The 23459-nt window shown below is 43.4% G+C and overlaps 1 protein-coding gene across 1 annotated transcript in view; it reads left to right on the plus strand.

Annotated features, from left to right (window-relative positions):
* Positions 1-23459, plus strand: part of LAMC2 (laminin subunit gamma 2) — a 74495-nt gene that overhangs the window by 46132 nt on the left and 4904 nt on the right. Inside the window, 14 exon segments of the mRNA XM_044004858.1 lie at positions 433-651; positions 1697-1879; positions 3916-4161; positions 7903-8048; positions 8511-8667; positions 9761-9966; positions 11220-11299; positions 13894-14043; positions 14586-14730; positions 16774-16923; positions 17643-17757; positions 19752-19951; positions 21317-21475; positions 21565-21664. Coding sequence (XP_043860793.1) covers positions 433-651; positions 1697-1879; positions 3916-4161; positions 7903-8048; positions 8511-8667; positions 9761-9966; positions 11220-11299; positions 13894-14043; positions 14586-14730; positions 16774-16923; positions 17643-17757; positions 19752-19951; positions 21317-21475; positions 21565-21664 — 2256 coding nt within the window.

Raw genomic sequence — 23459 nt, forward strand, 5'->3', positions numbered from 1 at the left:
CTAGCTGTGTGACCCTGGGCAAGTCACTTAACCCCAATTGCCTCACCCAAAAACAAAAACAAAAACAAAATAATAGCTAGCATTTATGTTGCATCTTAATGTTTGTAAAGGGCCTTACAAATACTTTCTTGTGTCACATATATATGCTATATGCATATATAGCACAATACAACCCCCCCACACTATTCCATACCCACAGTCCTGCACCTCTTCAAAGAAGTAAAGGAGGTATATTTTCTCAATTCTTTTCCTAAACCAAACTTGGCCATTATAATTTACAGTATTCGATTTAGTTTTTTTTTTTTATTGTAGTGATTTTTGATCTGGAACAAAGGAAAAGAAAACCCAGTGCTAGACCTAACCTTTATCCTTATGGTCTCTGTTCTTCTACCAGTTACTTCCTTTTTATTGACTGACTTCTTGGTATTTCAGGCACAGGGTACATTGATAATGTGACCCTCATCTCAGCTCGTCCCATCTCTGGGGCCCCAGCACCATGGGTTGAAAAGTGTGTATGTCCTACTGGATACAAGGGACAATTCTGCCAAGAATGCGCCCCTGGATATAAAAGAGATTCTGCCAAGCTCGGGTCTTTTGGAAGTTGTGTACCATGTAACTGTCCAGGTGGAGGAGCCTGTGACCCAGACACTGGTGAGAAAAATGGAACCAAACTTCTGAGGGTGGCATAAGTGATTAAGGAATATATAGATGTGTGTATAATTATTATATAGTGTGTACGTGTATGTAGTATATGTAGTGATATGTGTGAGTATATATGTCTAGTGTACATATATAACGTATCTTTATGTGACTACATATGTGTGTATAAATATATGGGTATATATGTCTAATACTGTATATGTATGTATACATATGAGTAATTTGGAGGGGAGGAGTAGAGGATGGGAGTCGTGCCCGATACCGATTTCTGTTGGTAGAAAATTAAATGAAACAAAATAGTGGAAGACACATTCTATCGGTTTTATCCAATTATGAAAATTCTACTTGTTGTGAGAAAGGGGTTAAGCTGCAGGATATGGTTGTTGTAGTTCAGTTTTAGGTGGAATTTGTGTTATGTTGTTGCTGTTGTTCAGTTTTGTCTGACTCTTTGTGACCCTATTAGGGGTTTTCTTGGCAAAGAAACTGGAGTGGTTCGCCATTCCTTCTCCAGCTCATTTTATAGATGAGGAAACTGAGGCAGACAGGGTTAAGTGACTTGCCCAGGGTCACACAGCCAATAAGTATCTGAGGCTGGGTTTGAAATCATGAAGCTGAATCTTCCTGGTTCCAAACCCAGTGCTCTATCTATTGCACCATGTAGCTACCCTACTGTAGTTACAGACAGGTTGTAGGAATTTCACAGGAAGACTGGAGGATACGGTCCTAGAGGAATGTAGCAAGTTATAATAAATGATGTCAGACTGTGCAGAACAGTGGGGATGGTCCTAGATTTGGGTGAAGGATGGGTCTACCCCCACTTGGAGTTTTAGTGATAAGATGCCACCACAGGGTTTGGTTCTAGTACAGAGGGATCCTTTGTTCCCTTGGCAGTTTTGGCGGGGGGATTTGGGGGACGCAGGTCTTTGTCCTAGCAGCTTCTTTTCATCAGGAAGTGTCCAGGTTACAGAAAAGTCATTTCGGTTGATTTAATATATACTTTTGCTCATCTCTATGTCCTTTTTTCTGTGCTTTCCAGGAGATTGTTATTCAGGGGATGAGAACCCAGACATTGACTGTGCTGACTGCCCCATTGGTTTTTATAATGATCCTCAGGACCCCCGCAGCTGCAAGCCATGTCCTTGTCAAAATGGCTTCAGCTGCTCCGTGATGCCAGAGACAGAGGAAGTTGTCTGCAATAACTGCCCGCAAGGGATCACTGGTAATGGCAATGATGCCATCATAGCTTGGCTTATTTCTGCTCTGACAAGAATGATACCATATAAAGAACATCTATTTCTAAGGATTTTACAGATGCTTACAACTTCTAATTCCATTTTTTAAATCCAACATGGGTGATTAGGGATAAACAAAACTGCAAAGAGAATTGGGTCTAGAGACCAAGGTCCCTGGTTCAAATCCCGACTCTGCAACTTATTTTCTATGTGACATTAGATGAAACATTCTTTTCTCTTAGTCTCAGTGTTCTCATCTGTAAAAATGAGGGGGTTTGGACCTAGTTATTTCTAAAGTCTCTTCCAGTTTCTAAATCCTCATTTAACAGATAAGATTATTAAGGAATTCAGAGTTCTCTAATCCAAACTGTATAGAAAGGGGAGCAGTGGATAGAGCACTGGCCCTGAATTCAGGAGGACCTGAGTTCAAATCCAACCTCAGACACTTGACACTTAACTAGCTGTGGAACCTTGGGCAAGTCACTTAACCCCAATTGCCTCACCAAAAAAACAAACAAAACAAACTGTACAGAATCATATCTACAACATCCTTAAGAACTGGCTATCCAGCTTCCACTTTTATACCTCAGATGACAGGAAACTCAATGCCCACCCCCTTTAAAAATCAGAACAGTATTTTCAGTCCCTAGAGTGATCATAGGATCATAAATTTAGAGGTAGGAGAGACATCGTTGTTGTTCAGTAATTTCTGACTCTTCATGGCCCCATTTGGGGGATTTTCTTCACAAAGATACTGGAGTGGTTTGCCATTTCCTTCTCCAATGCATTTTACAGATAAGGAAACTGAGGCAAACAGGATTAAGTGACTTGGCCAGGGTCACACAGCTAGTCAGTGTCTGAGGCTGGATTTGAACTCAGGAAGATGAGTCTTTCTGACTCCAAGTCCAGCACTTTTTCTACTGCAATACCTAGCTGCCCAGGAGAGACCTTACAGGTCATGTAGTCTAACCCTCTTACTCTACAGATGAGGAAACAGACACAGAGGGGAAATCATTTATCACTTTAGATTTGTCACACAGAAAGTAAATGGAAGAGTAAAGATTTGAACTCAGGTCCCAGGACACCAGATTAATCAGGAATATTCAACACTCTCCATTGTACCATGTGATTCCCTCCAGAAGTCATCCTCTCAAATACTCCAATGGAGCTATAATTTGATTTGGGAGTTCCCTCCAACAGTGCAGATCACAGATCATGACCCATTCCTACCTGACCATCCTGTGAGATTCTGGTCCATGTCTGTCCAAAAGTTTTCACCATACTTGCCTTTCTTTCTCCCTACATTGCAAGGTACTGGTGGGACACTCTAGCATCTACCCATCATCCCTTGCTCTTGACCCAGTATCAGCCCATCTTTTCTTTCTGTCAAACAATTCTTTGGGAGTTTCTTTAACTCTTGTTCTTCGGAGTTCCTCCAGGTCATATTTTGCAGTTCACCCCCACCATAAGTTCTTCAGATCCCATGATTCTCAGTTCAGCATCCTTATGATTGTACCATGCTCTCTCCTCAAAACTTGGAAAAAGGAAACTAAATACTTAGAAGTGGATCACACTTCTGTGTGATTGTCATCTGGTAGGAAACCAAATAGTTTGGGACATAGGGTCACAGTTATAGAGGTGGAAGGGAATTTGGGTGCCATCTAGTCCAACCTCCACAATTACAGAAAAGGAAACTGAGACCTGGAAAAATTAAATGACTTGTCTGAGGTAACTTTGTACTAAACTGGGGTTCAGACTAGGATTCAAAGTATCATCCTGTGGCTCTTAGCCCAGCATTCTTTCTATTAGTCCACAGTAGGAATGCTGTGTTCTTGAATCTTTGATTCATTATTGGATCAAACAGCTTGATTATGACCTGTGGGGTCTTCCCATGGGTGATGCTTCATGCCAGTGTGGGTTTGCATCTTTGGAATAATACCATTCACCTCAGCTTTTCCTGTTTCATTAATACCCTGGCTCTAATCTCGCTAATGCTCATCTCTGCTCTTCCGTCCCTTCCCAGGTGCTCGTTGTGAGCTCTGTGCTGATGGCTATTTTGGAGACCCCTTTGGAGAAAATGGTCCTGTAAGGCCCTGCCAGCCCTGCCAGTGCAACAACAACATGGACCCCAGTGCACCTGGGAAGTGTGATCACTTGACAGGGGAATGTTTGAAATGCATTCATAACACAGCCGGCTTCCATTGTGACCGATGCAAAGAGGGCTACTTTGGGAATCCTCTGGCTACCGATCCAGCGGACAGATGTCGGGGTAGGAATGTAACCCTGGAGGGGGTGTGTGTGTGTGTGTGTGTGTGTGTGTGTGTGAATGCAAGTATGAAGCTGTGCATAGAATCAGGGGTTAGAAGATGCTAGAATGGCTGGCCGAGGGTATGGGCGTCCAAAGTTCAACAACTAATCCCTTGTGGCCCCCCTGACCAATGTAGACTAGCAAAAGATTGAAACCTCTTCCAGAGCAAAAGGCACATTCTTTGTAGAGTCCAGAGTCAGCTCAAATCCCACCTTGCCAACGCTCAGCCCCCACCTCAGCTGCCAGTGCTTTCCCCCTGAGATAACCCTCCATCTACTCTGCATCTATCTTGTATGGACCTAGTTTTGTAGATGTTGCCTTCCCCATTAGAATGTGAACTTCTTGAGGGCAGGGACTATTTTTTTTATCACTTTAGTTGTATCCCTGGAGTTTAGCAAAATTTCTGGCACACAATAGGCACTTAATAAGTGCTTGCCAATTGATTAATCATTAGGAACCCTCCAAGAGGTCTGGGGCAGGGCAGAGCAGAATTCTATGGAAGGAGTCCCAGGGCCTCTAATGGGTTAAATGTGGGTGAGGAGCCTAAGGAAGCCAGGTTTACATTCCTAAGGGGAAGAGGAGATAAAAAGGGGCCACGGCTTGGGTATAATCCCGAGGCAGGTAGAGAGGGAAGTGGCTGCCAAACCTGTTGGGGGAGAGTCATAAATGGCACGGGAATAAGATGATACAGACGAAGGCTAAGAGGGGGCCAGGGTGTCTGTAATGAGGTGGTTTAAGAGACCCTTGCAGGAAGTCGGAACAACTGGGGTGTGGAATGAGTGACTCTTGAAGCTTTCCTTGGAGAGATTCTGCTTTTGAGTCAAGTATCTTAAAGGATTCCTACGTCTAATCCTGTGCTGCTGTTTTGGCTACCACCCGACTCACAGGATTGTTGAAAGATAAAGACTTTGTAAACCTTTACTTACAGCTCTTACAGAAATGCGAGTTATTATTTCAGATGAAAGGAACTATTACATATCATTCCTCACAGGATCATAGAACTGGAGAGGCTTTAGAAGCCATCAAGTCCTAATCCCTTACTGATGAGGAAACTGAGGCGCAGGGAGATTAAATGACTACTCAGGGTCATGCAACACTTAGGAGGAGGATTTGAACCCAGGGTCTTGCCCAGGGTCACACAGCTAGTAAGTGTCTGAGGCTGGATTTGAACTCGGGTTTACCTGATTCTATCTACTGTACCACCTAGCTGTCATTCTTTCAGGTGTTACTTGTTGCATGCCAGGAGTAGGTCTAGTAATGAATTCAATGTTTAGAATGGGGGCTTGATTTTATGACCTCTGGCTCTTGAGCATCCAGACTGACTCTGGATTATAGCTGGTCCCCAGGATCCCAGTGGAATAATTGAGGCCTGAGTTGTCCTTGGACTTCCGGACTTGTCAGAATCCCTAATCCCCATCCAAGAATCCCAGATGCCTACGGGGGACCCTAAACCAACCCAATGCATCAGAGGCTTCATGACAAGAGACAGTGGGGAAGCATTAGCTCTAGAATCTGAGTTCAGATTTTCCTCTGACCATTTCTACCTATTTGACTTTAGGCAAATTACTTAATCTCCCTCATCTTCGACTTCCTTATTTTTAAAATGAGTGAATTGGAATAAATGGCCTCTGGGTCCTGTGTGGCTCTAGATTCTCTAATCACAGACAACCAGAGACCTGTGTGGGACCCCAGAGCCACTGCTGGTGACAGTGAATCCTCTGGGGATCTCCTGGCTCAGATTATTTTTTACCCAAACTCAAAGCACTCCGAGGAAACCCTAGGAAAATCTAGGAAAGCTTCTTTTTGACAGTTTCCATAACTGTTTCCTCCTGGGTCACAGTTTAGCTTTATCTCTCAAACTGAACCTAGTCTCTATTTGAAATGGGTATTTCAGCTATTCCAAAAGTAAATATTGGAATTCATGGATAGAAATCTTTGTGTTATCTCTGTGCCAGACCAACATCGTGGAAGGAAGACTATTTATCTAACAGGCACACAATTTAATAAGCATTTGAATGAAGTCAGTCAGTCAACAAACCTTTATTTACTATGTGCCACCCATGGTGATGAGTGCTGGTGCTTTGTGAGATGGTGTGTACAGAGAAAGGCAAAACTACAGTCCCTACTCTCAAGGTGCTTACAATCTAGGGAGAGAGCATGCAAACAACTATGTACTTACAAGATATAAGTAGGAGATATTCAACCAAATAAAGGCACTAGCATTAATTGGGGGCCAGGAAAGGCTTCCTGAAGAAGGTAAGATTTGAGCTGAGGCTTGAAGGAAGGCAGGAAGGCTAAGAGGTTGAAATGAGGAAGACATACATGCCAAGCACAGAGGATAGACAATGAAAATGCATATTGCATTGGGAGATGGAGTGTCTTTGTTCAGAGAACAGCAAGGAGACCAGTGTTACTGGATTATAGAGTAAATGGAGTAAGGACTGGAGTGGGAAGAGAATGGAGGCAGAGAGATAAACCAGCAGACTATTGTGGTAGTGTAGTTATGAGGTGATGAGGGTCTGCACCAAGGTGGTGGCAGTGTTGGGACAGAAGGAGGCATAAATGAGATTGGAAGTGCTGCAGGGAGTGAGAATTTGAGGATGACACTAGGTCGTGAGCCTGAGGGACTAGGAGGATGGCGGCGTCCTTGACATTATTGGACAGTTAGAAAGAGGGGAGGGCTGTAGCCAAGGTGTTCAGGTTTGGATATGTTGAGGTTAGGAGATCTGTAAGACATCCTGGAGACACTTACCTCCATGGTGCTCTCCCTGTGGTCAGCAGTCTTTCAATAAAACTTGGGAAACTGGGAAAAAAAAGACACCCCATTCAAGATGTACAATAGGCAGTTGGAGATGGGAGGCTGGAGGTGAAGAGAAAACTTGGGACCAGATAAGTAGATTTGAGAATCATCCATAAGGAGAAGATAAGAGAACCCATGGGAGCTGATGAGATCACAAAGGAAAATGATATAGTGAGAGAAGAGTAGGTAGTCCAGGGTAGGCAAGTGTTGGTTTGTTCTTCATTCTCTGGGAGAACCATGACATCAGAGTGATGTCATGACTTGCAGTGAATTAGATTTAAGTGAGGGAGGACTGTGCAAGGTCAGCAACCACTCTCTCCTCCAGAGCCAACTGGGTCCAGTGGCAAGATAGAGATCAGGATTTGGCCCCGGATGTTTAAGGCAATGGGGTTCTTGAAGAGGACCATAACAGATGTGAAGGTCTGTGTAAAGTCACTAGCCTCACTTTCCTCCAGAGCCATCTGGGTTCAGTTGCAAGGTATACATCAGGGTGACTGGAGATGGCCCTGGATGTTTTAAGGCAATTGGGGTTAAGTGACTTGCCCAGGGTCCCACAACTAGTAAGTGTCTGAGGTGAGATTTGAACTCAGGTCGAAAGCCAGTGCTCTATCCTCTGTACCACCTAGTTGCCCCTGGGGTAGGCAATAAGAGACAGGAGAATAGACTATTGCAATGTTTTTTACTCTATGCATCTTCTTCCTGGAAATACACTTTTTCAAGAAGTAGGCTTCTGATGATGTCAAGAACCAAAACAGATATTATGTGGACCAGAAAGGTTCAAGAGTTCTTAGCACCAGTGACCTAACATTCTTCATATTCATCCTGACCATACTTTTTTTTTTTCCTCCCTGAAGTTAACCTGATTTAAGTTCTTCCCTATGTTGTCCCTCTATTTCCTCTAGCTTGCAATTGCAACTCAGTGGGAGCTGAGCCACAGAGGTGTCGAAGTGATGGGAGTTGCATCTGTAAGCCAGGATTTGGGGGCATCAATTGTGATCATTCAGCACTAACCAACTGTCCGAGCTGCTACAACCAAGTGAGGATTCAGGTAAAGCTCTTCTCCTTCAGTTACCTGCCACCCAGAGCATTTTAAAGTCTGCAAGTGTTTCTAGGATAAGGCTAAGAGCTCTGGGGGTGGATGGATTAGAGATAGTCTGGTGGGAACAGCTGGAATTCTTTCTGGAGATTTGATGAGTGGTGCTAATGAAATGGTATTTAAGGTCTTACAGCCCTTTTTGTGTATGTGTGTTTTTTAAGGAATGCAATAAGAATATAAATCAATAAAATGTAAATTAATTTGAGAAGTCATAACGCAAATGCTCTCCAGAAATCACTCCAGAATTCAGAGAAGAATGTAAATATTTGTCCTTCAGGGTCCCAAAAGGAACCTGAAATATAGAACAAACTGAACTCTGGGCAGAAGGATTTCAGAGTTTCCCTAGTTTCAGGTGTGGCTGGGAAACCTTGGTTTCCTTCTATGTTCTGATCTTTTCTCCTGTGCTGGTTTCAGTTGGACCAGTACTTGCAGCAGCTGCAGAGTGTGGAGGCTCTTGTCTTGAAGATGCAGGCTGGTGGTGGGTCCCTACCCAACGCAGAACTGGAAGGCAGGCTGGAGGAAGCAGAGGGGATCCTTCAGGACATTCTGAGAGAAGCTCAGATCTCTGAAGGTATCAAAGAACAGCTTCCCTTCAGCCTCTATGGGGAGGTAGTTATATGTTGTGGAGTGCCTCTGTTGGGATCAGTATCTCTAGGGACCTGAGCCCCAAGCCTTTAACAAACCCTCTTTTTATCTTTGGAGGTGCGCTAGAAAGTGGGATTTGAAAGCAGAGATCTGGGTTCAAATCTCAGCTCTACCACTTGCTTCCCGTGTGATTTCAATGAAGTGTTTTTCCTTAACTATGGATCTGACCATGTCACTCTCCTACTCAATAACTACGATGGCTCCCCTATTGACTTTGGCATCAACTATAAACCCTTCTCTTTGGCTTTAAAGCTCTTCACAATCTGGCCCCAACCTAATACTCCCTTTCCCACACTCAGTAGTCAGCCAAATTGGCCCTCTCTCTGTTTCTCATACATGACCTGCCATCGTCCATCTCTAGCCATCCCTCACTCTGGAATGCACTCCCCACTTCACCTCTACCTCAAAGAATCTCTTACTTCAGGATATAATTCAAGTACCATTTTCTACTGAGTCTTTCCTGATCTTCCTCCTGCCCCACCCCCAACTGCTAGTGCTCTCCTTCCCTAAATCCCTGGCATTTATTTTGTATTTATTCTGTATAAATCTATTCTCTGTGTGTATACACATGTATCATAGTCTCTCTAATAAAATATAAGCTCCTTGAGGGCAGGGATTGTTGCATTTTTTGTTTTATATATAACCACTGCCTCCCAGATTGACGGGCACATAGTAGGTGCTTAATAAATACTTGTCGGTTAGCCGATCATGGGCAAATTTCTTAACCTCAATGGACCTCAGTTTCCTTATTCATAAAATAAGGAGGTTAGACTAGATGACTTTAAGATCCCTTCTAAGTTTGAATCTATGATCCTATGATCCTCTTTGGAAGTTGGAAAGCTAACTGTTAAGGCCTTCTTGACCCAGGATGCATGGGGACAAGCAGGACAATCAAATGACATTTGTGCCTTGACACTTGCATCAGCCTAATGGGCCCTTCTTTAGATCTTTGTTAGGTCCGGTGATTCCATAATGACCGACCCAGGAAGTGCTCACTCTGTCCCTTTATATCTGTCCAGGCTTGGGTAGGTCCCTGAAGCTCCGCCTGGACAAGGCGAGAGCCCAAGAGACCAACTACCAGTCACGACTGGATGAGCTCAAGATGACTGCAGGAAGAATACTGGCTCTGGGGAATCAGTATCAGAGCCAAGTCCAGGACACTCGGAGGCTGATTGCCAAGATGAGATTGAACTTGGAGGAAAGCAAAACAACCCTAAGCAACACGGTGAGCGCAGCTGCTTCTGAAGCTCAGTAAGAGACCCACCTCCATTCTCTTGACAGCTCACACTTCTTCCCCCATCCTCTTATTTCTGCTCTGGGTTTTCTCCCATCAGCTCTCAGGCTTGGGCTTCTCTTCCTTGGAACACCCATGCTCACTCCCCTTTGTGTTCTTTTTCTCTATCAGAAGTCCAGGGTCTTTACCATGCTGCACCCCCATGCTGGGTTCCTGCCTCTTCTCCCTTCATTCTGCTTGGTCTAAGAAATTGGCCTAATAAAGACAATGGAACCTTAAAAATGATCATGGTGTGGTTTCTTGGGCTTTTACCAGCCTTTGGAGCAAACCCAGATCAATCCTCTACTAAAGAACGTTCCTAATGTGCCTCATTGTGGCAGGAGGTGGTCCTAGGTTCTCAAAGACAATGCCAAAGGAATGCAAGCTCAGGCAGACCCTACCGAACTAGAAAAGATTTGAGTCCAGGACCAGTTGATGAACTGCGATGCAGTCTAGCTGAATCTGAAGAGACTCATCCCTAGGTTGGCTACAGGGGAATGACCTTTTGCAAGGTAGCTAGGTGGCACAGTGGGTAGAGTGCTAAGCCTGGACAGAGGAAGACCTGAGTTCAAATCTGGCCTCAGACACTTAATAGCTTTGTGACCCTGGGCAATTCATTTAATTGTTTTTGCCTCAGTTTCCTTAGCTGTAAAATGGAGGAAATAATAAGATCTACTTCACAGGGTTGTTGGGAAGATCATAAGAGATAACACCTAAAACATTTTGGAAACCTTAAAATGTCATATAAATACTAACTGTTATTATCATCATTGTCGGCCACAGCAATGCATAAGGCCTATCAACCAAACATGTCAAGATCCTAGGTTGTGTTGGTAGACTGAGTATCTATATTCCCCAAATCATAGATCCTTGACATATTGAGGTGTAATACAATTCTATAGCAGGAGGGATAGGATTAATTGAATTATGTTATTCAATCTAAAGGAAGGAGTTAGTGATGGGGAGGTGGGAGACACAAGGATCTGGGTGTGGGATTAGATATTGTCTTAGGGAAAACATATTGACTGATGACTAAATACACTGAGGCAGGGGGGGCATGGAGATGTAGAGAGGATGCCTTGTGCCCTTGAGGATGGGACAGGGCCAACAGAGGTTACGCTAAAGGGTCAGATTCTTTACTTCGATAGGTAACAAGGTTAAATGACAGAACATAAGACCTTTCTCTCTGTTCTTCTTCCTTCCAGAATATCCCACCTTCAGACCAGTATGAAGGACCAAACAGCTTTAAAACACTAGCCCAAGAGGCTTGGAAGTTAGCAGACAGGTGAGTCACATTTGATTCTATTAACCTAGAGGTCAAATCTATCTGACTCAGCTAAGTTGAAGATGTGACCACAGAGGCTCTCTGGTCAAGCTTTCCCTGGGGTGAACAACTTATTCTCCTTTCTCAGTGTCAGTTTGAACTGCTTGGTTTTAGAGAACCTGGAGTTTCCAGATATACAATAGTGTAGGAGTTCTTAACCTTTTTTGAGTCATAGATGCCTTGATATTCTGGTGAAACCAATGGTCCCCATTTCAGAATAATGTCTTTAAATGCATAGATTAAATACTCAGATTGCAAAGGAAGCTAATTCTATTGAAATGGTATCAGGATGTTTTTTTTTTTTAAAGTTCACAGACCTCAGATTAAGAATCCCTGCAGTAGTACAATGCACAAATTTTTTTGTTTGTTTTTTTGGGGGATTTTTGTGAGGAAGGATCCATGGATAGAAACCAGGAGCTTTTCCTTCCCAGATGGTCCAAGTGTGACTTGTTGGCTACATACATGTAGGGCACGATTCCTAGGGCCACCTGGAACTGGAACGAATGGGCCTTTAGGAAAGAACTCTCTGTAGCCTTAGGGGACTTGACTGTTCCATTCAGACCAAGCCTAGGAACAAGTAGCAACAAGTAGTGAGCAGGCAGGCTGGTTGGGGGCCAAGCCTGCAATCAGACAAGCTCTGCAGGAATCTAATGACTGCTGTAAAACACATGTTTGTGCTCCTGCAGCTTCTGAGAGTCCTCTTTACCTCAGACCATCAATCCAGCTGCCTTTAAGATTTGTTCTTAGTGTGATGCCCAACAGGTGGTGGTAAACTCAGTTGATCTCCAGTGAAGCTCAGTCAGTGCAAGTGGGTTGGTTTGGACTTCTACAGGGTGAGCCATCTCCTTGGCTGTGCGTAGTTTTCCTCAGCTTTTTGGGGGAAGAGCAGGGAAAAACATCTGGGATGGTTTTGTTGACAAAGGTTTCTTTCTTTGGAGTCAGGCCCAGTCTAGGAGTGGACTAATGGGAGAAAGAAATAACCTGGCAGAAATATCGTGAGAAGCCTTGTTAGTATAGAGAAGGGTCGTAAGTTGGAGGGAACCACTCACCTTAGAGAGGGCCCACAGAATTAATATTCCATACCCTAAAGGGCCCCTGGGGCTTTCATTCATTTAACAATCATTTATTAAGCACCTACTATATTCAAGAGGCAGGACATAGTATATCGTTGCAGTTCTCACATAAAGTGCTGGACTGCAATGGATCCAGAGTGTGGTTCTGTGTCTAACTGTATGACATCACCCCTTTTGCTTCAGGAACTTGCTGGACCTGCTCAAAATACTAAAATGGATCTGTGAGCTCTCCAATGTCGGTGTTCCCTCCAAAGCATCCCCCCTACCCCCCACTCATGCTTGCCCATTTTATCAGGCTCTTGTCCATGTCCTCCCATAAATTTGTCACGAAGGGTATCTACCCAACTGGGAAGGGTGCACAGCCTTCCTCACATTGTCTTGGCATTGCAAGTATTCTGGAGCAGGACCTAAGTCATCCCTACTATTATCCCTCACTATCGACACTTGACCAACCGAACTTCTTATTCACTGTGGGTCTTCTTAATACTTCCTTATTTTTTATGTGTCATAGTGAACGTGAACCTACTATGCACCTCTCCATAGTCCTCTGAGGGAGACTCATTTTAATTATTTAGAGACTTTAGGATTAACAACCGCATAATAAATAAGAATATTGGAATTAAAGAGCTGGGCCTTTGTTTCAGGGAGAAATCTGAGGTCATTTAAAAAGTTTTGCAATTTACCAAAGGCAATCCATTCTCTTCCTGCTACTCAATTCTGGGCCCAAGGTGTCCATCTGCAGTATCTGTCCAAGATTTATATGAGCTCAGTAGGTTCACTATCTAACTCTGTGTCATAATCTGGACAGCAGACACCATCAACATCTTGCTGTTCTTTTGTTGTTGTGTTCTCCACATAGCCCTGCTAGGATGGCTCATCATGGTGTGAAAACGACCCTGGGTTCTTAATGGCTATATCAGAAACGTATGTTGGTTGGCAGTTTCCATCATAAAAAAGCCATTGAGTGCAGTTCTTAGGTTTTACCTAAGAATAATGGAAGGTCTTGAAATCAGATATTTTCATACATACATTTTCAGATATTGCCAAGAGGGAAAAATCCTTGGTTCTTTAGAAACAGGGACCATAAAACCTCACATAAAGATCATTGCAGGTGCCTGCTGACTTAGAAAACCACATAATAACATCAGCTATATCCTATTGTATTTTTACTTATTTCATTAAATATTTCCCAGTTATATTTCTTTTCTTCTTTTTTCCCAGTTATATTTCAGTCTGTTTCAGGCAGCACTCTTGGGAGTGATGTATCTCTGACACCTCTCTTCCAGTATTTTCTATTATTTAAAGGAAATTCTATTATATGTACTCTGAGGTAGTTATTCACTTCTCTACTTGTCTTTCTGGGGCAAGTCTACTCTGCTATTGCCTTTCCTTTGACTTGCATGAAAGATCAAAAGGAAGAAGGCAAATGTCCCAACCTTTGCTGTGAGAATTCTAATGGGATTTCATATTCTTACTTTTCAGTCATATGAAGTCAGCTAATGATATGGAACGACTAGCTGGGGAAAGCAGGGATTATTCTAACCAAGCCTTGGAACTGGTTCGCAAAGCTGTGACTGAAGGAGGGGGAAGCAGCAGTGTGGATGGCTCTGTGGTGCAAGGGCTTGTGGGAAAGTAAGTTTGAATTCACTACATTGATTACTGGAAATGAGCTGGGTATAGAAGCAGGGAAAACATTCTTATGGGAATGCAATGGGTCTGATTCTTTTCTGGTTGAAATAGTTCTAAAAGCTTCTTTGTATAATAGCTAACAGCTAGCATCTATACAGCTCTTTTTTTCCCCTTTGGTGGGGTAACGAGGGTTAAGTGACTTGCCCAGGGTTTCACAGTTAGTAAGTGTCAAGTGTCTGAGGTCAGATTTGAACTCAGGTCCTCCTGAATCCAGGGCTGGTGCTTTATCCACTGCGCCACCTAGCTGTCCCATCTATATAGCTCTTTAAAGTTCACAAAACTCTTTTACAAATTTTACCTCATTTGATCCTTACAACAACCCTGGGATGTAGGGGCCAATTAAGGGAAATAAGGCTGAAAGCCTATAACTTGTCTGGGGTCACACAGCTGGTAAGTGTCTGAGGCAGGATTTGAATTCAGGTCTTCCTGACTCCAAAGCTAGGGCTCTATCCATTGCAAATTCTCAAGATGGTCTCTTTCTATAGATTTGAAGAAGTCAAATCCCTGACCCAGCAGTTGCAGACAGAGGCCAGTCAGGCTGACACTGAAGCAGAGCAATCTTACCAGCAGAGCCTGCGCCTCCTGAACGCTCTGCCTCAGCGCCCTGAGATCACTAACCAGGCCTTCCAGGTGAGGGTGCTCCTTATTGAACTTCACCAGGACAGCTCCAGGCACAAACACACAGGCAGCAAACAGCTGAAACATGAAGCTCTTCTCTCATCTCTTGGGGGTTCCATTCCCACCCCCAACCTACTGAGCCCTTTCCTTAGTGGGCCTTCCCTCATCACAGCTTCAGGTTGGAAGAAGGGTCTCTTCTTAACACTTCTCTCTTTTTTCTACCTACCTCATGGGAACAAAAATTCTGAGAAAGACTTGACATGATCTGGTCTGTTAGAAGTGGCAAATTTTGAAGCTAGCAACTGATTAAAAAAAAAAATTTTACTTTCAGTCAACAGTCAACAAGCATTTAAAAAATAAACAAGATAAATTTTTACTGTCAGTCAACAGACACTGTGTGACCCTGGGCAAGTCACTTAACCCTGTTTGCCTCAGTTTCCTCACCTGTAAAATGAGCTGGAGAAGGAAATGGCAAACCATGTCAGTATCTTGGCTAAGAGAACCCCAAATGGGATCATGAAGAATCAGACATGATTAAAACACTGAACAGCAACAAACTACAATGTGCCACACAGTGTGCTAAGCACTAGGTATATGAAGAAAGGCAATTATTTCTATCTCTTTTTTTTTTTTTTGCGGGGTAATGGAGGTTAAGTGACTTGCCCAGGGTCACAGAGCTAGCAAGTGTCAAGTGTCTTGAGGTCGGATTTGAACTCAGGTACTCCTGAATCCAGGGCTGGTGCTTTATCCACTGTGCCACCTAGTTGCCCCCTATCTCTCTCTCTTTTTTTTTTTTTGGTATCAACTCCATTTCCTAATCCATCCTTCCTTCCTCTCTTTCCCAGAGAACCAGCCCTCATAACAAAGAATTAAAAAGAGAATGACAAAAAAAAGAACAGTTCAGCAAAACAAACCCACACATGGAAAAAATCTCACATTCTCTGCAGTGTTCCACAACCACATGATTCCACCTGGCTTCTCTCATCTATCCTTTGGGGCCAAGATTGGTCATTATAATTTCACAGTGGCTGATACAGTGGTAGCCCTTTTCCCAGATCCCAGGGGCCACTGGGAACTGTGGCAAATTAATTACTAGGGAAGGTTTAATTGTTCCTGAGTAGAAATCAAGAAGTGTTTACTTCTATTTGACTTAGGAGATGGCTTTCAAAGTTTGTTTGATTCAGAAAAGTCTTTACTTCCCACAACATTTGCATGGAGTCTACCTCCCCTCCCCCACTGCCTAATCTATCTATTCCTTTCTCTACCCTTTCCCCTTCCACGTCCTATAGGGAACTAGGCTAAGAGAAGACATAAACACAGTCATAAAGCAAACAAACAAAAACAATGACTTGGAGATTTTGCCCAGACACAGATTCTAACAAAAACCAAAGAGGATGGAAAGTTTCTTAGGTATCTTTGGGGCCCACTTTTCTTTGCCTTATGGCCCGTGCTTACTCTCCATGGCTTTCTGTGTCCTTTACTACATTGCTCCTATTTCTAGACAATGATGTCAGGCCCCTGTGAGGTCCTTGTGGTTGGAAGAGGAGAAAGAAGGGAACAAGCCTTTATTAAGCACCTAGGTATTTCCTGCTAAGTACTGAGTTTTCCAAATATTATCTCATTCAGTCTTCATGATAACGTTGGGAGGTAGGTGCTGTTCTTATCCCCAGTTTATGGTTAAGGAAACTGAGACAGACAGTGGTTAAATGACTTACCCAAAGTCACATAGCTACTAAAATCTGAAGCTGGATTTGAACTCATGACTTGCTGACTTCAGGCCTACTACTCTATCTTTTTCTTTTCTTTTTTTTTTTTTTTTTGGGCAGGGCAATGGGGGTTAAGTGACTTGCCCAGGGTCACACAGGTAGTAAGTGTCAAGTGTCTGAGGCCGGATTTGAACTCAGGTACTCCTGAATCCCAGGCCGGTGCTTTATCCACTGTGCCACCTAGCTGCCCCAGGCCTACTACTCTATCTCTCCCTGTGTTTGTCCTACTTCGCTACTTCTTTTCCCCGTGGCAAGAAAGTAAGGTTTCTTGATGTCCCTGTGATTTCAGGTAGAAATAAAGAGAATCAGACAGGAAGCTGACTCTCTGTCAAGTCTGGTAACAAGACATATAACCGAGTACAAACATTTGCAAGACCACCTGGGAAACTTGGAGGAAGAAACACAGCAGCTGTTACAGGATGGAGAGAAGGAGAGACAGGTACGTCATTCCGCTGAGAATGGTTTACATTTATGTAGCACTGTAAGGTCTGCCCGGGACTTTATTCATGACAACCCTACTTAATAGGTCATTCAAAGTTGATTAATTATCCCCATTGAACAGATGAGGAAACTGAGGCTTAGAGAGCCAAGAATGACTTTTACCCAAAGTGACATAGGTAATGAGTGATAACAGCATTTGAACTCAGGTCCTCTGGTTCCAAATCCTTAACAAATATGGACCCAAGCGCCCTTCAGCAGCACAACGGCACTTTGGGTTCAGGCTGCTATCTAAAGGTGTCCTGAAATGAGCTTAGTTGTATTTAGGCTGGGAGACAAACAAAATAACGTTAGTCACCCAGAACTACTCAATGAGTCAGTGCCCAGATTTGGGGATAGAATTCAGGCCTTTTGACATTTAACTGGGACTCTATCTACTAGCTGGGTTGGGGGTTAAAATGATAATTTGCAAGATGAGGTTTTCAGAACCTGAATCTGAGATTGCTTTGTCCCCAGGGCTGTGTCATTGAGTCTTCAAATGTTTTGTCGTTTCCCAAAGAGGGAGAGATTTCATCTGTTCTCATGTTGCCATGAGGTGAATTATGGCATTCTGTTATCATGAAAGAGAAATGTGTTGGGGTTAATTTTGTTTAGTAGGAATGTGCTCCTGGGGTGTGGGTTACATGTGCGCTAATCTTGGTTGTACCTCACTATTTACAGAAATCAGATCAGCTGCTTTCCCGTGCCAATCTCGCTAAGAGCAGAGCTGAAGAGGCCCTGAGCATGGGCAATGCTACTTTTTATGAAGTTGAGAGCATTTTAAAAAACCTCAGGGGTGAGTATTTAATTTTTTTTTAATTTGCACCCATGATTTTATTGGTATAAGAAACTCCCTCTACTAAATTAGATTGATGGGGCAGCTAGGTGGTGCAGTGGATAAAGCACGAGCCCTTGGATTCAGGAAGACCTGAGTTCAAATCCGGCCTCAGACACTTGACACTTACTAGCTGTGTGACCCTGGGCAAGTCATTTAACCCTCATTGCCCCGAGGTGGGGAAAAAGGTAGATTGGCAACTGCTCTGTATACTTTTTTTTTTTTTTGTAGGCAATGGGGGTTAAGTGACTTGCCCAGGGTCACACAGCTAGTAAGTGTCAAGTGTCTGAGGCTGGATTTGAACTCAGGTACTCCTGAATTCAGGGCCGGTGCTTTAACCACTGTGCCATCTAGCTGCCCCTGCTCTGTACACTCTTAAACAATAGCTAGAATTTATCTGGGCAGCTAGGTGGCGCTGGCCATGGAGTCGGGAGGACCAGAGTTCAAATGTGACCTTAGACACTGACTAGCTGCGTGACTCTGGGCAAGTCACTCAACCTTGTTTGTCTTAGTTTCCTCCTATGTAAAATGAGCTGGAGAAAGGAATGGGAAACTACTCTAGGATCTTGGTCAAGAAAACCCCAAATGGAGAAACGGGGAGTTGGATACAACTGAAATGACTCAACAACAACAAAAGCAGTCACAGAATACCAATCTTCACAACAATCCTGGGATTCACTTGCTATTATTACCCCCATTTTACAAATGAAATTGCAGCAAACAGAGGGTTAAGTGGCTTGCCTGGCAAGCAGTGTCTGAAGCGAAATTTAAATTGCCACCTAGCTGCCCCCTGAGTCCTTATTAATTTTATTTAAATTAATCATAGTTAATATCTATATGGATTTGCTAAAGATTTTTCAAATAGGACCAGATTTGATCCTTGAAATAGCCCTTGTAGGGATTATTATCACCTTTTTACAGATGAGGAAACATGAGTCAAGTGATCTGCTCATGGATGCACTGATAGTTTAAAAGTCAGAGTCGGGTTTGGAACCCAGGTCTAGCAGACTCCAAGTCCAGCACTCTATCTCCTGAACCATGCTGTCTCTTTGTCCCCTTTTCCTCTCCTGGTGCTGAAGTCGAGTCTAATTCATTACACTAGAAAATGCTTGATGGCTCTCATTGTCCCCTGGTGACAGTTCTGGTGTGCTTTATTGGTGTGGGACACACTAGGAAAATTCCTGTTCAGGGTTCTAGGCTCCTTTCTTACAGAAAAGAAGAAAAACATTCCCAGGGGCTCCTTTGTTTGGATTCTCCACGCCAATTACTCCCTTCTGACCCAAGCCCACCTGTTCTTTTTCCCACCTATTTTTTTAAACCAGGCCCATCCTGTGATTTCATGCATATACAGAGTCCCACTGTTAGCTCTTAACAAATGCTTGTTCATGGATCCATTGAGGTACCTGTATCATTGCAGATCAAAACCTACTCATAGTCTTAGAGGGTTGCTTGGGGTACTTAGAGATTAAATGCTTTGCCCAGGGTCACAATCCAGTGTATTTAAGGTGAAATTTGATTCTAAAGCCTGCTCTCTATATATTCTGCCATGATGCCTCTTTTCTATTGGTTAGCAAGGAGGCTCAGGAATGTAAGTTTTGAGTTCAGGGTTCAATATTTAGGGCTGTAAATTCTAAACTTTTGTCTGTTCACGACCTGTGTGGTCTTGGACCAAGTTGATTACTCGCCTCAGTTGCCCCTTTTGTAGTGGAGGTGGGTGGGTAGATGGGAACTGGCTGAATATTTAGAGAAGCTAAATGATGAATTTGACTTATCTTGAGATATCAGCTTCATCTTGGGATGTTGCTGACCTCTGAGGTTTGAAAAACAACACTAAAAAGGAATTCAGGCCTTGGGTTTCCTTTGAGAAACTTTGCCCATAGATTCTTAGACTCTTTCTCTGTCATTAAGTCATTAGTAACGCCTTAGACTCATGGCACTATCTTCTCCCATCTCAGAATTTGACCTACAGGTCGGGGATAGGAAAACAGAAGCAGAAGATGCTATGAGGAGACTCCCCTTTATCACTCAGATGGTTGCAGATGCCAATGACAAAACAGGACAGGCAGAGAGGGCGCTGGGCAGTGCTGCTGAAGATGCCAGGCGGGCAAAGAGCATGGCTGGAGAGGCGCTAGACATCTCTGATAATATTGAGCAGGTAAAAGTTATGAGAAGGGCATGTTGGGAGAGGGGAGGGCAAGAAGGACCTTGAAGGATGGGAAGGGAAATTGTGTCTGCCCCATTTTGGCTCCTGTGGCTCCTAAATGAAGCTGTGGCCTTGTCTAGCCCCATGTCAGTGTGGTTGACCTCTTGCTTGGTGGATACAGGTTTGTCACCAGCTCTGTCAGGAAGGATCTCATTTGTGATCCCTTACCTACCCCTTTCCTTAATAGGGCCAGACCTACAAGATTCACACATTAGATTGGACACATGAGACTCCAGTTCTAGGCATTTGAACAGGTTTAACCTATCTAGGTGAGAGGGATATCAGTGTCTTGATTTCAGAACTTGGGCAAATTTCGACCAAAATTCCAGCTGTGACCCTATTTCTTATGTTTAGTCTCCTAGTAGAAAGAGATGATGATCTTTTCAGCCCATATTTGAAAATTGAATCTAATAAAGGTCAAGTGATGAGAGAGACAAAGAGACGGAGACAGAGAGAGACAACAAGAGAGAAACACAGAGAGACAGACAGAGACAGAGAAACAGAGCCAAAGATACAAAGAGAGATGAGAGAGAGAGAGAGAGAGAGAGAGAGAGAGAGAGAGAGAGAGAGAGAGAGAGAGAGGAGAGAGAGGAGAGAGGAGAGAGAGATCCCCTTCACCTACCCAGGCTGGAGCTCTTGACCCCTAAACTATTTAGCCATATCAGGTTTCCTACTAGGAAGAGATCGTGATGTATTTTTACCAAATTATGGATGCCTTGGTTACCTGTAGATACAATGTTCAAAGGTGTGTCATGAGCCAAGACCAGGCATATGTAATTTTCTGTCTCTACCTTCTGGCACCGAGCCCTTTGTAGTTCACTGATTTTCATAAATGCTTATTGATGTGACATGTAGAATCAGGCTTCTGGTGCAGAGGTGATAGCATCCAGGCCCTAGTCACATTAGCCTCCAAGAGGCAACAGGCCTCTCTTCCCCACTAAAGCCCAAGAGGCACCAGTGAAATCATTCCAAAGACTGTAGGCGTCAAATCTCAGGATGCAGAGATGTAGATGTTTTCTTTCTTTTCTGTTTTCCCATATTTCTCCCAACGTGTTTACTGTTCCATGAATGTTCAAGCTGAGACAGGAACAGAGTCATGTTGTTGATACCCTTCCAGTCCTTGACAGACCCCAAAGTGATTTGTCTGAAACCGAGTCTGGGGATGGGTGTGTTCCCAAACCTGGCCCTTTCTCAGCAGATCTAGTTCATGTCTTCATGGGTCAGCTGCAGCTGTTTGTCTTCCTAATTTGTCTTGGGGTTATTTTCTTGCCTCGTGAATGTCTTTCCTATCATCCATGGCTCTGTTTCTCCTCCCAGGAGATAGGAAGATTGAACTTAGAAGCGAACACAACAGCAGATGCTGCCTTGGCTCTGGAGAAGGGAATGGCCACTTTGAACAGTGGGATCCGGGATGTGGAAGGAGACCTTGGAAGGAAAGAACTGGAGTTTGATCAGGACGGGGATGCCATGCAGATGGTAAGTTTCCAGAGGCTGTCTTGTGAGAGAGTTTGTTAAGCCAGCCCATTCAGCACCTCCATAAGTCACTCATGTTTTCTGTTTTTCAGGTGATTCAGGAAGCCCAAGGGGCTAATTCCAGAGCCCAAAATGCGGGACTTGCCATCCAAGATACACTAAATGCCTTGGATGGCATCCTGAGGCTAATAGGTATGTAAAACGGCCTTCCAGCACATTATTAGTACCACAGTTTTAGAAGCTTTTAAAGGTCTATTGGAGAAAACACGGGATTCTGCATTCAAGAAACATTGGATTGTGAGACACTCTATTAGCACACGTAGACGTGAAAAGAGCCACATGTGCCCTCAAGAAGTTTGCATATTCCTGGGAGAATGTACTGGTTACACAGATAGGTATCTACACTTATCTTTTGACCACTGAAGGAATGAGGGGGGAGACTTTATGGAGAAGGCAACATCTATGCCATCTTGATGGGAAATAAGGGTCCCTAAGAGGCAGCGTTGAGGAGGAAGTAGATTTCTAGACATGGGAGTTGGCTTGTGAAAATTCACAGAAGAAGAAAAAAGACTATTAAATCTGGCAAATAATAGTTCAGTTTTGCTAGAATGTAGACTCCATCAAAGAGAGGAATATGAAATAAGGCTAGAAAGCCCCAGAAGGTTTTTGGGCAGGGGCATGACTAACAGTTACATGGAAAATGAATTGGAGAGAGGAGGGACTGGAAGCAAGCAAACCAACTAAGAGAAATTATCATAGTCCAGCATAAGGTGATGAAGGTCTTTGCTGTGTGTGTGTGGTGGGGGGGGGTCTGTGAGAATGGAAAGAAGGGGGTGGATTCTAGAGGTGCGGAAATGGAATTAAAAAGATAGCAGTTAATTCTGTATGGGGCGATGAAGGAGAGGGAAGTCTAAACAATACCTATAAGGTTGTGATCCTGGTGGACCAGAAGGATGGTAGTGGTCTCCACCCAACCAGGAAAGAGTAGAATAGGCTTTACAGGAGAACACAATGAGTTCTGTTTTGGACATATCAGTAGAACAGCCAACAGTACTTAGTGATATAGGACTGGAATTTAGAAGAGAGATGAAGGTTATATTTAAAATTTGAGTTACTTTCTTGAGATGATAATTGAACCAATGGAAACAAGTGAGATCACCAAGAGAGAAAATAGAGACAAGAGGAAAGAAGGCCCAAGGTAGAGTAAAACTACCTAGAAGTTGTTTGGGTGGGCTACCTCTAGTCCTGAACATTTTGTGGGTAAAGAGGAATTTGGAGTCACTATGGAACTTGAGAAGTGGACTGCGCTAGGGTGTCATACAAAATCCAAACTTGGAAATTGGGTTGAGCTGAAATTTTCAGTTTAGCTCAAATCGAAATTGAATTCTTATTTGGTCTCTTCTGTTAAACCAAGACTAGCCCTTACTAGAATGGAGTGGCTCAGGAGAGATTCCAGGAGCGTACAGAGGTGTGCTCTGTTGTATTTTCCCAGTGTCGTTATTGTTGTTCAGTCATTTTCAGTCATGTCTGATTCTTCATGACTCCATTTGGGGTTTTCTTGGCAAAGATAGTGAAGTAGTTTAGTAGGGTTAAATGACTTGCCCAGGGTCACACATCTAGTGTCTGATGAGTCTATCCACTGTGCCACCTGTCTGCCCCACATTTTCCCAGTACAGTCAAACAAATATAAAATGTGGTTTTCTGTAACATAGCATCAAATATCTGAAAAAGCACTATTGTATACTTTGTTATTAGTCATGGTCCATGTTTGTGATAATATCCCTTAAGATCAAACAATTCCTCTAGCAGAGACAGGATCAGAGTCAATAAATATTTATTAAGTGCCTACTATGTGCCTGGGACTGGGTTATTAAGAAGTTTTTGTCCTGGAAGAGTTAACATATCAAATGATTCCCTAATACCTTGGAAGTGGAAATAGGAATGGTTGTTAACTCCATTTTAAATTTACCTAGATCCCAATGTACTT

This window comes from Dromiciops gliroides, chromosome 4, assembly GCF_019393635.1.
Source record: "Dromiciops gliroides isolate mDroGli1 chromosome 4, mDroGli1.pri, whole genome shotgun sequence".
Taxonomy (NCBI): Eukaryota; Metazoa; Chordata; class Mammalia; order Microbiotheria; family Microbiotheriidae; genus Dromiciops; species Dromiciops gliroides.